At 45.5% G+C, this 16,792-nt stretch overlaps 2 protein-coding genes across 2 annotated transcripts in view; both read left to right on the top strand.

Annotated features, from left to right (window-relative positions):
* The first annotated feature begins 5,493 nt into the window (after positions 1–5,493).
* On the top strand, positions 5,494–6,578 carry LOC143355423 (translation machinery-associated protein 7 homolog). The gene is made up of 2 exons (XM_076790216.1): positions 5,494–5,655; positions 6,057–6,578. The coding sequence occupies exon 2, from the start codon at positions 6,058–6,060 to the stop codon at positions 6,250–6,252; it is 195 nt and encodes a 64-aa protein (XP_076646331.1). The 5' UTR covers positions 5,494–5,655; position 6,057; the 3' UTR covers positions 6,253–6,578.
* Positions 6,579–7,462: 884 nt separating this feature from the next.
* Positions 7,463–16,792, top strand: part of Atos (atos homolog atossa) — a 37,690-nt gene continuing 28,360 nt past the window's right edge. The window contains exon 1 of the mRNA XM_076789968.1: positions 7,463–7,737. The gene's annotated coding sequence lies outside the window, so the exon portion shown is untranslated. The remainder of the gene's footprint in view (positions 7,738–16,792) is intronic.

The following is a 16,792-nucleotide window of genomic DNA, read 5'->3' as shown; positions in this document are numbered from 1 at the left end:
TGCCTGATTCGTTCTTCACCCACCGTGGATCGGAGACTTCTTCTCCGACTCACACATTTTTTATCCGCAATAATTACTCGACATACGTTGCGAAATTTAGTTTGTAAAACTCGAAAGCGTCGTTGTAAGAAAGGGAGTCAGAAGGAAGCGTATTGAATTCCTTCTGGCTTCCTTTCGGGTCTCTCGTGCAGCAACCTCCTCGTGGTGAGACCCGGGCAATCGATAATATTCTCTATTTGTTAGATCTTCTATTATCTTGCAAATAAAGAATAATATCGAGCTAATGGCTGCTCATTTATAATTTGCGATAACATTGTGAAATAAAATTTAAGACGTACTGATAATACAAACTTGTGTATTTAATTGAATTGTGTCTGAATTTATTTTAAACTTGCATGGGGTGGGCCAAGGGTCCTTCCTGCCTTCCTTCTCGCTTTCCTTGTTTACCCTTGGCCCACCTACGCCTTCTTGGCAGCTCCTTTTAATTATTAATCGAAACACACACTTCTTGTTTCGGAATACTTTTTCATTCAATAAACATCGTACATTTTTTCTGGATTTCTAATTGAAATTTATTTCTGAACTTTTTAAAAGTTCTGTTTCTTAAAATTGCTATGACCCTGACCTTTATGTCGTTGCGTCCCCATTTCGTTTGATTTATTTCCTATTGGAATTGTTCATGTTTCCAATTGAAATTTATTTCTGAACTTTCAAAAGTTCTTATTCTAAAATTTATATATCTGGTTTTAAGTTGGTATTCCTCCGAACGGAGGTCCCTCAGGGACTCACTGCTGTGGGTGAGTACGGGTATTGGCGAACCCGGGGCGCCCCGAAGCGCCACCTCAGTAGATGGAAGTTCTGACTTCATCTACTCTTAGTTTCTTGTCGGGTAGGCCGTACTTGTGTACGGGGTTTGTTTGGCTCTCGTGAGCCTGTTAGATTTGCACTCTTGTGCATGTTAGGTAGGCCGCACTCGTGTGCGGGGTTAGCTTGGCTCTCGTGAGCTGGTGTTAGGTTGGCTCTCGTGAGCTGGTAGATTCGCACTCTTGTGCATGTTAGGTAGGCCGCACTCGTGTGCGGGGTTAGCTTGGCTCTCGTGAGCCGGTTAGATTTGCACTCTTGTGCATGTAGGTAGGCCGTACTCGTGTACGGGGTTAGTTTGGCTCTCGTGAGCTGGTAGATTTGCACTCTTGTGCATATTAGGTAGGCCGTACTCGTGTACGGGGTCATCATTTCTTCATCGAATACTTCGGTGTTCCTTCATTTTGTGTCTAATTATTATTAGTCTGTTTTAGTTGAATTACAACAGTTCAACCTGTTCATCGTCGAACGAAACAAAAGGAATCGTATGAAGACTCCTCGTTATTAATAAGTTAGTATTAGTTGTCGAGCAATTATTGTGTTCGATTTATTTTGTTAGTTTCGCTTGTTGATTTGGGTCACAGCCTTCTGCTGTGACCAGTTGGTAGCGTCACTCTCGAACCAGAGGCTACTACTCTGGTTCGCTTCTTTCATTTTTCTTTCTCGTAAATCTGAGCCTTCTGCTCCATTTTTATTTTCTCTGGAATTGTTCAGAGACTTGTCAGATTTAGTTTTTTTTTGGCTCACAATAATTGCTCGATTCGATTGCGTGCGTTAGTTATTAAGCTTGTTTATCAGTATTGTATAAATGTCGAGTAATTATTGCCGTAACTTCAGTTTGCTCGGTTCGATTTTTGATTCCGACACAGCCTTATGCTGTGTCGGACCTTGCTTGTATGTACCAGACCGGTTGGTACCGGTGCTCGGCGTAGATCCATTGAGAGGGATGGTTGAGAGACCTGTTCACTCGTGTAAAATCCTCTCTGCTGTAAGGCCACCCGAGTCGCCTCAACGCTAGTCGTTGCCTGGCGACAGGTGGGTGGGGGAAATGGGTATCGTTTGAACGCTTCTCTCGGCCATCGCTCTTCGTGAGGACACGTCGGGTATCGGTGCTGGCTGGAGTTGGTTCTGCAAGCATTGTACGCGTCGCGTCACCCTCGAACCAGAGCCTTCTGCTCTGGTTCGGTTTTGTTTCTCTCTTCGAAAGAATCAGAGCCTTCTGCCTGATTCGTTCTTCACCCACCGTGGATCGGAGACTTCTTCTCCGACTCACACATTTTTTATCCGCAATAATTACTCGACATACGTTGCGAAATTTAGTTTGTAAAACTCGAAAGCGTCGTTGTAAGAAAGGGAGTCAGAAGGAAGCGTATTGAATTCCTTCTGGCTTCCTTTCGGGTCTCTCGTGCAGCAACCTCCTCGTGGTGAGACCCGGGCAATCGATAATATTCTCTATTTGTTAGATCTTCTATTATCTTGCAAATAAAGAATAATATCGAGCTAATGGCTGCTCATTTATAATTTGCGATAACATTGTGAAATAAAATTTAAGACGTACTGATAATAAAAACTTGTGTATTTAATTGAATTGTGTGTCTGAATTTATTTTAAACCTGCATGGGGTGGGCCAAGGGTCCTTCCTGCTTTCCTTCGCGCTTTCCTTGTTTACCTTTGGCCCACCTACGCCTTCTTGGCACCTCCTATTAATTATTAATCGAAACACACACTTCTTGTTTCGGAATACTTTTTCATTCAATAAACATCGTACATTTTTTCTGGATTTCTAATTGAAATTTATTTCTGAACTTTTTAAAAGTTCTGTTTCTTAAAATTGCTATGACCCTGACCTTTATGTCGTTGCGTCCCCATTTCGTTTGATTTATTTCCTATTGGAATTGTTCATGTTTCCAATTGAAATTTATTTCTGAACTTTCAAAAGTTCTTATTCTAAAATTTATATATCTGGTTTTAAGTTGGTATTCCTCCGAACGGAGGTCCCTCAGGGACTCACTGCTGTGGGTGAGTACGGGTATTGGCGAACCCGGGGCGCCCCGAAACGCCACCTCAGTAGATGGAAGTTCTGACTTCATCTACTCTTAGTTTCTTGTCGGGTAGGCCGTACTTGTGTACGGGGTTTGTTTGGCTCTCGTGAGCCTGTTAGATTTGCACTCTTGTGCATGTTAGGTAGGCCGTACTCGTGTACGGGGTTAGTTTGACTCTCGTGAGCCGGGTAGATTCGCACTGTTGTGCATGTTAGGTAGGCCGCACTCGTGTGCGGGGTTAGCTTGGCTCTCGTGAGCTGGTCTTAGGTTGGCTCTCGTGAGCTGGTTAGATTCGCACTCTTGTGCATGTTATGTAGGCCGTACTCGTGTGCGGGGTTAGCTTGGCTCTCGTGAGCTGGTCTTAGGTTGGCTCTCGTGAGCTGGTTAGATTCGCACTCTTGTGCATGTCAGGTAGGCCGTACTCGTGTACGGGGTCATCGTCTCATCTTTGTTTCTTCGTCTTTTTTTTACTTCGGTTCCTCCATCGTATCCTGTCTAATTATTATTAGTCTGTTTCAGAGTGAGTATTGCAGTCGGAGAAAATTGATCGTCGAACGAAGACAACATGAAGACTTCTTATTATTTGTAAGTTAGTATTAGTCGTCGAGCAATTATTGTGTTAGATTCACTTTCTTAAATGTGCTTGCTCATTTGGGTCACAGCCTTCTGCTGTGACCAGTCGGTAGCGTCAACCTCGAACCAGAGCCTTCTGCTCTGGTTCGCGTCTTTCATTTTTCATTTTCACAAATCTCAGCCTTCTGCTTTGATTGTTTCATTGTCGCCTCGCGACTCGGAGCCTTCTGCTCTACTTTCATTTTGTCTCACATTGTTCAGAGACTTGTCTGATTTAGTTTCCTTTGTTTTTTGTCCACAATAATTGCTTGACTTGCGTGCGTGCGTTAGTTATTAAGATTTATGTATCGTCGTTGTAATTATGTCGAGTAATTTTTGCCATAACTTCACTTTGCTCGGCTCGATTTTTGACTCCGACACAGCCTTATGCTGTGTCGGACCTTGCTTGTATGTACCAGACCGGTTGGTACCGGTGCTCGGCGTAGATCCATTGAGAGGGATGTTCGAGAGACCTGTTCACTCGTGTAAAATCCTCCCTGCCGTAAGTCCACCCGAGTCGCCTCAACGCTAGTCGTTGCCTGGCGACAGGTGGGTGGGGGAAACTTAGGGTATCGTTTGAACGCTTCTCTCGGCCATCGCTCTTCGTGAGGACACGTCGGGTACCGGTGCTGGCTGGAGTTGGTTCTGCATGTATTGTACGCGTCGCGTCACCCTCGATCCAGAGCCTTCTGCTCTGGTTCGGTTTTGTTTCTCTCTTTGAAAGAATCAGAGCCTTCTGCCTGATTCGTTTTTAATCTCCCGTGAATCGGAGACTTCTTCTCCGACTCACACCTTTTTCTCCGCAATAATTACTCGACATACGCTGCGAAATTTAGTTTGTAAGACTCGAAATCGTCGTTGTAAGAAAGGGAGTCAGAAGGAAGCGTATGGAATTCCTTCTGGCTTCCTTTCGGGTCTCTTGTGCAGCAACCTCCTCGTGGTGAGACCCGGGCAATCGGTATTATTCTCTATTTGTAAGAACTTCTAGTAATCTTACAAATAGGGAATAATATCGAGCTAATAGCTGCTTATTTATAACTTTGCGATAACATTTTAAAATAAAATTTAAGACGTACTAATAATAAAAACTTGTGTATTTAATTGAATTGTGTCTGAATTTACTTTAGGCTACCTCGGGATGAGCCGAAGGTCCTTCAATGCACTCCTTGTTTACTCTTGGCCCATCTTCACCTTCGAGGCAGCTCTCTTTCAATTATTAATCAAAACACGCTGTTTTTGTTTCTGAATACCTTTCTATTCAATGAAAAAGGGTTAGCTTGTCCCTGTTGAGCAAGTGTTAGGTTAGTGTTAGGTTTGCTGTCCTCAGCGGGTTAGATTTACACCTGTTTTCACCCGTGTGCGTAAACGGTCGTGTATTGGGTTCAGAGTCGTATCTTCATCATTTATCATAGGTATATGGGCTAAAGTTCTCGTCGATCTAGTTACAAGATTTATCGTTCGTCAGAGTAGAGGGCGTAAGAAATCTAGTTGTTGTTAACGCTGTCGGTATTTCAGATCGTGAGACACGAAACCCCATATGGTGATTGGTCTACTCCTATACCTCGTCTGTGATTGGGGCCATTACCGACCGCTCCCAGTACCCACCACTGGGACCCAATTTGAGCCTCGCAGTTTAACACGGGGGCTGGCAGTCTTTCTAAATATCTCGTCGGTGCCGTAAGTCTCTTCGGTGGCATTTCAGATCGTGTGAATTGGTCTATATTTTTATCTCCATCCATAGAGGATATGAGAGTGCTCACGCCCGGGGTTTCGGCGTTCCCACTTTTGTGATATCAGAACATAACCTGAGCAACTTTTGGAACGAACGTACAAAAGATGATGTGTCATGCTAAAAAGTTGCCCAGGTTCTGTTCCATGCTAAAACTGAATAGGGGGCAGCACTATATCGGGAACGCCGAAACCCAGGGCGTGAGCACTCTCATATCCTCTCTGCTCCATCGTATCTGTAAACTTGCAGCAGATGGCAGGACAATCTTCGCGAGCGTTTAATGTCGGACAACGCAAAAGCTTTTGCTCGCGGTGTGCAAGCATTAATCTGGCACAAAAACATTCAATTTTGACGCACCACTCTTCGAAAGCTGACCGGCGAGTTCATCTAAATTTTCTAACAGTCTGAAAGGTATAGCAATTTATGGATACTTTCCTCATGTTGATTAACTACAGAATACCATAACCCACGTGAAGTATATTCCACGCGTTAACCGTAATTTATTTCACATTTCATAACAGAAAGGTTAATTCGTGATTGTATTTGTCGAAAATTTTCTTGTATAATTTTGTACGTGCAAATATGTATATTAATTGTGTGAATTTTGAAAATTGTCTGTTTAAAATTTGGCAAAGTATTTGTAGGTTATGTTTCCAAGGATCGGTGGCAGATAGTCAAACAGAGATGGAATGTTACTATTTTATTTGTCTGTTATACACGCATACTTCGAATATGATTTTTACGAGCCCTTTCAGGGAAACGTACGATATTTAGTTCGTGTATGTCGCGTAAATCGAGGGGTGTTCTTTTAGAATGTCTGGTCGAGACGGTGGCAAGAAAAAGCCTCTGAAGGCACCTAAAAAGGAATCAAAGGACCTGGACGACGACGACATTGCCTTCAAACAAAAGCAGAAGGAACAACAAAAAGCCCTCCAGGAAGCTGCGAAGAAGGCAAGTCAGAGAGGGCCCCTAGTTACGGGTGGCATAAAGAAATCTGGCAAAAAATGATCTATTCAAGACTGGCAAGATCGTATTTTACATGCACACTGTGTTTTTTATCGACACATGATTTTTGATATTCATTAACGTATTGATCGAAACATCTGTCGACGCCGTTGCTACAAGATATGGTAAAACCTTTGTAAATAAAACGATCATGTATGAAATCACGGTAGTACACGCATTTAACAGACATTTACATCACTCCGTTCGATGCGACGATCGGAGGCGAATGCTCGAATGATCGTCGCCGACGTGTTTCCCACGTTTGTACCGTAGACGTTCGAGGGGCGATGTGATAGCAATAAAACGATGTTAAAAATCTCTTGGAATAACGTGTTTTGTAGAAATTCTAAACGAAACGTAATCCATCTGAACGACATAACCGGGCGACGGCCGTATAATTGTTACAAGATTCGAGTTTTACGATTGCTTAAGACTTGTTCTCATTTAACCGTCAAATAATAAAACCGTTACATCAATTAACCTTGACGCGAAAATACTCCGCTCGATGATTTCGAACGTGTCTCGACAGTGCAGTCTCTGAATTCGATCGATGATGCTGTTGCGCAACATTATCAATCAAAAGAGAAATACATAGGCCCAAAAGATACGATAAATAACATGCAAATAACATGCGTTTATCGATCGTTCTGCGTGCGAATTTCAGAAATCGGCTGCAAAACATATGTCCGTTGACGAAACGTGAATTACAGCTGATTGCCATATGATCGACAGCGTCGGCAACCTTCCGGCGAGAAAACCCTGCGCGTCGATTCCTTCCATTTTGTGCACGGTCGATTCTCCAGGCTAGCGTAGGTGTTCCAAACTACCGATGCGCCCGAATTCTTAATTCATTCAATTCCCACGGGTCTTGATTGCAATACGTGTCGTTAACGAGCGGCTAAGCATCGTGGACAATTCGTATCTGTCGTTCTCCTTCGCTTCACACTTTTATTCGGAATGCGGTAAATCGTATCATTGCGTTATCGGCAAACCTTCGACTATATTCGCTGATAAAAATCGAACTACGCCATCGGAAACGAAGATATCGATGGCGTGGGTGCTTAGAACGAGGAAAATAGCGTTTATTAGATCGAGTTTACTCGCTATTTTCCTCGGACGGTTCCGTGGAGGTCTTTGTGCAACATTGTAGAGGGGGAACTCGTAGTTTCTTTTTCGGTCGAGGGTTGGCGGGCGTGTTGGCCCGCAGAGAGCTGTCACTGGCTGGGTCAGTTGGCAACAGACCTTCGAGGTGGTCGTGAGTGTTTGTGCTGTCGCAGTCTCGTGTCCGTCAAACTCCTCTCGACGGAACTTCGACGCGAAAAGGACGATCGGCAGAAGAGCTCCCAGGCGAATCGTGACAGAGCAGGGACGAGTCTAGGAGTGCGTCGATAGTTCGGAGAAAAGTATGGGGTTGGTCAGGATCATTTGACCCACGGGAACGACTCCAGGCTCGGTGGATCGTGCTACCTCGTTTGATACTACAAATCGGTGAGTCCTTCCAACGACACTCCGATTCCATTTAATCGGTTGACAGCTTGTTCCTGTGCGTCTGACAAAAGAGGAACCAGAGCGAAGTGGGGCCCTTCTCTTTCTCTCTCTCTCTCTCTCTCTCTCTCTCTCTCTCTCTCTCTTTCTCCTTTTCTCTCCGTCTTTCTGTCTCTTTTTCTCTGTCCGTCCAACAGCGTATATGGTTCTGTTCCGTGGACGTGTGTGCTGTGCGTGGAAGACGTGCATACACAGTGGCTCTCGTAAAAACAGCGAGGTGCCAAACGAAAGCGTATTTGGCTAACGTAGGGCCAGGGTTCAGTAGCGTAGCGATCCGTGCTGTTTCGGGTGCTGGCCCTTGGGCGAGAACGTCCCGATCGAGCAGTTACTGCGAGTAGAAAGTCCACTGCAAAAATCGGTAACGATGTCCGCGTACCTGCTAGGTACGGCCCTGCGAGCCACGGACCGTTTTCCCGAAGCGGACAGTTCTTTCGGCAGGTTTTCACCTGCGGAAGGTCTCGCCTAACCTGGGCCTCGGTAAGTCTGGTGCTCGTTCGTGTTTCAACGACAAACGCGTTTCGCGTGTGGCCACAAAGGGACACCATGTTATTCACCTGCATCGCGGTACCATATTGCGAACCCTGGAAACTTTTCTCAACGCTTCCACCACCCTCGGAGGGTAGCGCTTAACCGCTCCGGAGATGATCGAGCGCGATTTCCTGGCGTAACATGTGTGTGGGCCAGCGCTGCGCCCGTATAAACCTATATGCCTATCGCCGAGTAGGTGTACTCTGTCGCGAGAGAAGGACCGTCCGAGAGAGACAGCCCTCTCGGTTTAATGCGTATAGCTTGTCCCTCGCCACGCGTATATACCTCGGCCCCGGAGCTTCTCGTTCGGATCTCGCCGAGAGGGAACCCTTTAAGCCCACTCTGCTCTTTAACGGGTCGCGTTATTTCAAATAATCCCCCACCCCGTGGAATTTAAATGTCGCGCCCTCGCAGCGCAGCTTCGAAACGTCCGCCCCAAATATCTCGTTCTCAAAAAGCCTTCCGCCGCTCCTCGTATTTCGAATTCGCTACCAAACGTAACAAAAGTAGTTAAGTACAGTTTCGAAGCCCTTGGGGGGGGGGGGGGGTAAATGACTTCACCCCCCGAGGGCCGTTCTACTCAAAAACCCAATTTTGCAAGCAGATAATTTACACTATCGGTTATTCGCATCAAGTCCAATCAGGAAGTCAGATCTCGAGGAAGTACTTCCCAAAAAGGCGTAACTTGATACTTGATACGCAACTTGAATGGACCCAACCACGACTCGGATGGGCGAATTCCTGTACACCCTTTATATCGCAGCGAAAGAAGACAGGATCATTTATTCCAGTCCCCCAAACACATTAGTCCGAGGTGTTTTAAGTTTCGTAATGATTACTTTACGCAGTTAAATCATCGTCTGCGTAGCTCGAGGCTAAGCGCGTCGCGAGCAACGCTATCCTCGTCACCTTTTTTCGCACCTGACTCCGCGCACCGCGAAATTCGAACGAATAATCCACCTTCGCTGGTCTAGAATCGATTCTCGGCTCGTTTTGTCGCGAACGGGTTGAGAGAAACAATCGCCAGGATAAGCCTATGACGCATTCGACTGCACGCGAACGGCTTGCACATAGGTATAATTTTTTTCTTTTTTTCTTCAGTTACCATCAGCCTCTTTCTGCCCATTTCTCTTTTTATTTAGCACCGTGTTACATCGCTGCTCCGATGCAATTTTTCATTTTATCAGATGCCGGCTCGAGTGCCCGTCGTTGTTCGTGAATGTGAGAAATCAATTAATTAGTAGCCTACATCTTCAGTCGCGGTCTGAATATTTGATTGCTATCGCTTTTGCATACACCGATTACTAGACTGCGAATCTTTATGCAGATCCGCGTTTTCGTAGATTGTTTTCCAAGATCCGAGATAAGGGAGAAATTAGTTGCCGCTTCGCGAAGAAACGTCGTTACGTGTTCTGCATTAGCATAAATGTTCGCACATGCTGTACAAATGCGTCGAGGTCCGCGATTACGTTACAACTAGCTCAGTGTCTTTTTCCGCGGAAAATGTTCTGACGTGTACGATGACTTCCTGGTGCAATTTACTAGCCTGTTTCGCCTCCTCAAGGATGATCCTCCGGACATTGTTTCGCAGTTGTCCGATACGGAGTGCATCGTTTGTAGCCATGTTCGCGCGAGTCTTTTGCTTTTCGACAGCCTGTACAAACGATAGCCCTCGTGGACGGTTGGTTCGGTGTTGGTGGCACAATCGTGCCTCCGTTTCCTTACCAATCCTCGAACGATGTTGCGTCAATCGCCGTGACGCATCCGCACCGCGCGTGAAACATCGGGGGGGCAAGTTAAGAACCGCGTGTGCGACACAAGAGAGGAGCTTGTACGTGGAGCGTGCTCTCCAGGGTTATCTTTCGTCGCGACGCGGGTTAGTTTTTTACGAATCGATAGACCGAGGCTCTCTCACGTTCGTCTTCGTCCGGGTTTTAGGTGGTTTCCAGCAACGGCTGTGCGCGGCGAGCGTTCGTTGCATCAGACTTCGAGCACGACCAAAAGACACGTGCTGACACACGCAACGCTTCTGCGTCGAGAGCACCGTGAGCAATTACGAAAGAATATATCGCGAGCGCGGTGTGTTGTGCACTCGTTCGCTAAACAACCGATCGATCGATTCAGCTGCCTTGTGAACGCGTCCGAGGCTGTCGGCTCGGCTGATCAACGATTCGAGTGCAATTCCAGGTTTCTTTGATCCGTTTCAATTACATAGGACATAGAAGACAGCGATGGAGCTTGTACGCCAGGGGGGCGCAAAAGAAACGAAAGGGTTCCAATAACCTATGCTTCTCTTATTTTAGTTTGTTCCTCCTTTTTCTTTTAGATTTGTGTAAAGTACACTTGGGAAATTTGAAATGGGAAGTTACACGACTGAACAACGAACAAAAATCATTGAATTTTATTTTGAAATCCGCCGAGCTTGTACGCCAGGGTAGCGCAAAAGAAACGAAGGGGTTCCAATAACCAATGCTTCCCTTATTTTAGTTTGTTTTCCTTTTTTCTCTTAGATTTGTGTAAAGTATACTTGGGAAATTTGAAATGGGAAGTTACACGACTGAACAACGAACAAAAATCATTGAATTATATTTTGAAATCCGCCGAGCTTGTACGCCCGGGTAGCGCAAAAGAAACGAAGGGGTTCCAATAACCAATGCTTCCCTTATTTTAGTTTGTTTTCCTTTTTTCTCTTAGATTTGTGTAAAGTATACTTGGGAAATTTGAAATGGGAAGTTACCCGACTGAACAACGAACAAAAATCATTGAATTTTATTTTGAAATCCGCCGAGCTTGTACGCCAGGGTAGCGCAAAAGAAACGAAGGGTTCCAATAACCTATGCTTCCCTTATTTTAGTTTGTTCCTCCTTTTTCTTTTAGATTTGTGTAAAGTATACTTGGGAAATTTGAAATGGAAAGTTACACGACTGAACAACGAACAAAAATCATTGAATTTTATTTTGAAATCCGCCGAGCTTGTACGCCAGGGTAGCGCAAAAGAAACGAAGGGGTTCCAATAACCAATGCTTCCCTTATTTTAGTTTGTTTTCCTTTTTTCTCTTAGATTTGTGTAAAGTATACTTGGGAAATTTGAAATGGGAAGTTACACGACTGAACAACGAACAAAAATCATTGAATTTTATTTTGAAAACCGACGATCAATTGTTTTGACGCAACGCGCATATCGCCGGTTTTCTGATGTAAGAACTTTTCGACAACAAGGCGTTGTCCTCTGACCTTCCTCGAGCCGGAAGACCACAAACGGTTCGCAGCGAAGGAAATGTTCGACCCGTACAGGAGAGTGTGCATGAAAATCCAACAACGTCAACAAAGAGACGTTCAACGACGCAACTTGGGTTGTCGCGGAGATCAACTCAACGAATTTTGATACATTGCAGATGGTTCCCGTATAAAGTGCAGCTTGTTCGAGAGCTAAAACCCACCGATTACCAACACCGGCTTAATTTTGCGATTTCTCTACGCCAAAAACACGAAGAAAATCACGTGTTCGCACACAGTCTGATTTCAAGTGACGAAGCTCGTTTCGAGTTGAATGGCTTCGTCAATAAACAAAATTACAGAATATGGGCAACGGAAAATCCTAGAATAATTCATCAGCGGCAATTTGGGATGGAATATCATCGGAAAGGATCATTTTCTCATATTTCTTTGAGAATGAAGCCGGTGCTGCAGTTATCTTCTGATCAATATCGCACCATGCTGGAAAATTGTTTGAACCCAGCTTGTGCAGAACCACCCACAAATGTCGTTTCAATAAGACGGAGCCACAGCGCATACAGCAAGACAAACAATGGCGTTGTTACGGGACATTTTCGGCGAACGTATCATTTCAAGAAACAGCGACTTCAATTGGCCACCGCATTCGCCGGATTTTTTCCTTTGGGGATATTTGAAAGAACGTGTGCACGTGAATAAGCCAGAGACCGTTCCCCAACTGAAGAATAATATTCGAGAAGAAAGGCGCGCGGTAACTTCTGAAATCTTAAGAAAAGTCATGGAAAACGTGACAAACAAAGTCATGTTCTTCACGTTTAAATCAAACAAACGCCCCGTTTAAACTTTAATGGCCGCAGGTCTACGCAGTCAAACGTCGCCAGGGGCCGGCAATATTTTTGAAGAATTAATTTTAAAAAACTTTATTAAATTCACGAAATAATTCAACATGTGTGAACATACACATGACACAAAAGATAACAACAAATTTAATATTTTTCCTTTGTGTGATAATTATTAATCACACATGTTGTGTGAGCGGCCATTAAAGAGAATTGTTGAAACGACTATTCCAACCCTTTCGTTTCTTTTGCGCCACCCTGTGTAAGCTGATTAATTCGCGTGACATATCCGATATAGCTCCGCGTTTCCAGTCGTTCTTCCGGCATTCTGTGTATGTTCGTCGGTGTACGTTTTCGGCCTCGTCATCGCGCGCGTGCACACATCGTTGCAACCTTGTGCAACGCTCATCCGATTTACACCTACACGGAACCGATCCCTTCGCGATTCCCGTCTCCGGTTGACGAACGCGCTGCAAGAACTGGGTTTTTCGTCGTCCAGTGAACGGGCTTCTGCCGCAATTAGTGGCAATCAGCTGCATCGCTTTCGCGATTGCACCAGGCCACCGCTTGCGTCACTGGCCGTAGATAAAAACGATTCTTTGCGACGCTTCCACGTCACCGAGAACATTGGACGCGGCAATGATTGCGGCTTATTGTCCCTTGGACTCGATCTTTCCCAATACCCGAAATTCAATTGCAATCGGTGTATCGATGCGACGGCGAGATCAGAGAGAAATCGAAAGCGATCAGCGGGAATTATGAAAAGCTCTCGGTCAGCCAGATTAAGTCGGAGTGTTTTTTTTTTATTATTGTTCAATGAGAATCGCGCGGCCGCAGAAAGCTCCTTCGGTCCCGTAAGCGTGACACCAGCGAAACTTTCTCGATGATAAAGCGAATAACGCTTGATGGAACGCTTCGGCAAGGATTCAACGGTATTACGTAAACGAGATCACGCGCGGGCGCGCGAGCGCACAGCAAAGTCGTCGGGGAATTATCGCCGATCTTTTTGAATCTCATTTGAACCGCGTCGCGAATCAACGCGGACGTTATTAGCTGTACGCAATGCGGTAACAGTGAAAACGCGGAACCCGCTCGCACGCTACTAGATTTCCAAGGAAAATCGCTGTGGTGACTCGATCGCAGAGCGATCCCTGAAATCGCACGAGAACCCGAAAAAGGCATCGGACAAACGTCTGCCAACGCAACGATACAGCCACAAGGTCCACGCGTTCTTCAAGACCGAGGACAATCACGTTCGACTGCCGTGTTCCGCGTTTCGAAACCGATTGCACAGGAAGCGCCCGTTTCGAATTACATAAGTACTACATAAACCGCGGCTCTGCGATGAACTGGTGCGTTCCGCTCGAAATTTTTACCATTGAAACCCGGTAGTATTTTCTGACTGCATCGCGGTTTTTAAAAAACAGTTTCAATGGTGAAAATGAGTAACCCTGAATTAGAAAGTCTTCCTGATCGCAGCTGTTTGAAATTCCGGTGTAAAATAAATGTTTATCCCCTTTTTCTCGTGGATTCTTCGCATACGGAGAACCCCTTACGAAGACTACTTTCGAAGGGAATGCCCTTTGACGGAGTCGACGCGTAAAAGTTTGTCGAAACGCGTGCAGCCTAGCCGCGAGATAAGCCAAATGCCGGTCGTGTAAACGAGCTGACCCACATCGGCGAAGAACCGTTCGTACGAGCAGGATGTGTACAGTGTATGTACATGCACCGCGGCGCTGCTTGCCGCTTGTGCGCGCTCTGAAAGCCCGTGTGTCCCGTCGCGACAGAATGTATAAATTGAAAAAGCTGTTCGGCCGACCTTCCGTCGGCTTCCGGGGGATATAGGCTCGATTAGCTTCGACGTTGCATACTGTAGATAGAATATCTGCTCTTTGGAACGGAACAGAACGGTAGAGCTCGCGCCTGAACCGGTGAACTTTAACCGATCGGAGGACGACCTCGCCGGGAACCTTTGCGCCTATACTTGTGCCCGTGCTCGTGCTCGTGCGTGTAACTTAGCTCCCCTGAGCGGTAATGGAGTAATAACTAACGACAGTGTCCCACGGACCCTGTCTCGCGTTTACGATCTGAAAACTGGTACGCCGATGAATCACCGGCCTAATCGCAAAGTTTCCTCGCATGGCTCCACTTTCACGAGCGCAACTAGCACATCCCTCGTGTTTGTGCACGAGTTACGACGCCTCCGGCTCGCTCGAGCCACGGGAATCCGAGCGTTGCAACGGTACACCATAGTTTTTCTGTCCGAGCGTCCCGTAAAAATCGCGATTGCTGTCTTGCTCCGCGGACCGAACGAAACGTCTGCGTTGGACGAGCTCGAGACGATCTGAGCGTGCGGTGACGGATCGTCCGCGTTCGATCGCACACGCAGGTCGATCGTTTAGTACGCTTCGTGCGACCAGGTGATCGTTTCATTTGTCTCGATGCGATCGAGCCGCCTGATAGCATTAAAAACGCATTGAGACAAGCGAAACGATCACGTGTGTGTCGCACGGGACTGAAAATGGCATCTAGTACGACCGCGATCTGACACGGGCCATTTTTGGAGCCACTCGACACCGATCGACCGTCCGATCTCGCGCATCCACGTGTATCATTTATGAAAATACGGAACGCCGTCTAGTAAACGGCATGTACACTCCCACTCATAAATTTTAGGTCACCTCTGGTTTTTAGTAAAACTCTGGTACAGTGAATTCTCGATATATGTCACCAATACGTGTTTTGTTTACACCCCTCGTAGTCGGGATAATTCCGCGACGTTTATTATCTAGGCCTTGACGACATATATAGAGAAATCACTGTATTTCGTATAGATTATGAACCTGTAACTGTATTAACTACATAATATAAATATCCTCATATGTTCAGTAGTAATTACAACTTCAATGAAATAATTCATTAAATATTATGAAATAGCCACCCCAATCACCAGATTCGAACTCCATAGAAAAATTATGGGATAAAGTGGACAGGCAGGTATGGAACTTTTGCCGTACTTCGAAAACACATTTATGGAATATTTTGGAACGAGAATGGAATAATATAACAACATAAAGTATGAAGATTCACGCGGATGCCGAGAATAGTGGAAACTGTAATAATGAAATGTGGCGGATTCTTCGTTGAAAAGAAAATATAAATATTTTTTTACTTCTTGGTAAGATTTTTGATATATGAGTGCAGCATCCTTTCCTTGACACGTAAACCTTTAACCAGTTAACTGTTGAGTTTAATTTGAAAAGTTAAAAGCAACGAGGAATATTTACGTCGAACGCAGGCCAAATGCCGCAATTACATATTTTACGAAAACAGTAAAACAAAATGAGAAAGAATTACGTTCTTAATCGAGAAGAAATTAACAATTCATTAACCGCACCGCAATGGAGTTTCGGATTGACGTGTATACACGTCGAACGCGCTTAACTGGTTAAATAAGGTCTTCCACGATTATTTCATTTTTACAGAGTTGAATACAAATATGATCACGAGACTGCGGATGTTTATGCAATTTGCAATTTTTCTAGACGTATTTTAAGGAAGTGGAATCAAATAAAATTTCATTCTCAATGGTGGTAGCCTTTGTAGATCTGAAATAAATAAAAATCGTATTACATTCTGACAAGTTTTATACTCTAGCATTTTTTGAAAATTTTCAGAAGCCGTAAATGCATAGAGATCCGCAGTCCAATGATCACTGTCCTAAGACTTATGAGCGGGAGTGTAGGTCTGTTAATCGTAAAACTATCGATCAACGTGATCCACGGGTGGCCGATTCCAGAGCCACAGCGCCACCGTTTCCCGTGGTTCGAAAAGTGGCCCGAACGAGTTAGCTGTTATGGGCCGGAATAATTGTTAATAGTTCCCCATGGTGGAAGGGCAGCCGTGGCGAATCGGAATAGATGCGACTCGCATCGAGAGAATACGTACTGCGCCCGTGCAGAGTTTCGCAACTAATCGCTTCACGCTGCACCGCTGTCGTTGACAAGGCATAATACCGCGCGATGCCTTATGTAAGCTCGATACACGCGAGATAGAAGATCGGTGGTGCACGTGTTATCCGAGAGACGAGACCGTTTACCGCAGCCTTGTTCGGGGACGTTGCAACCCGTGCAACTGCATTGCACCTCGGCCATCTAGCGATACCACATGCGAGCCGACGCGCGGGGCTCCCTTCGATATTTATAGGAACCTCGTAGCCAAGGTTGACTGTAGATCCTCGGATCCGTTCCTTCCTGCTACGATTTCGAGAGAAACGGGCTTGGCTCGGCGTTCGATTCAATTGGGAAACACCGTGTGCGTTTATTGGGTCGGGCCCACATCTGTGCGGCAACGGGCTGCAACGCGTTGCGACGTACGGCCAAATGACGTCGGCGCGC

This window comes from Halictus rubicundus, chromosome 1, assembly GCF_050948215.1.
Source record: "Halictus rubicundus isolate RS-2024b chromosome 1, iyHalRubi1_principal, whole genome shotgun sequence".
Lineage (NCBI taxonomy): Eukaryota > Metazoa > Arthropoda > Insecta > Hymenoptera > Halictidae > Halictus > Halictus rubicundus.
Note: the sequence above shows the minus strand (reverse complement) of the source record. Positions and strands in the feature narration are given on the sequence as shown.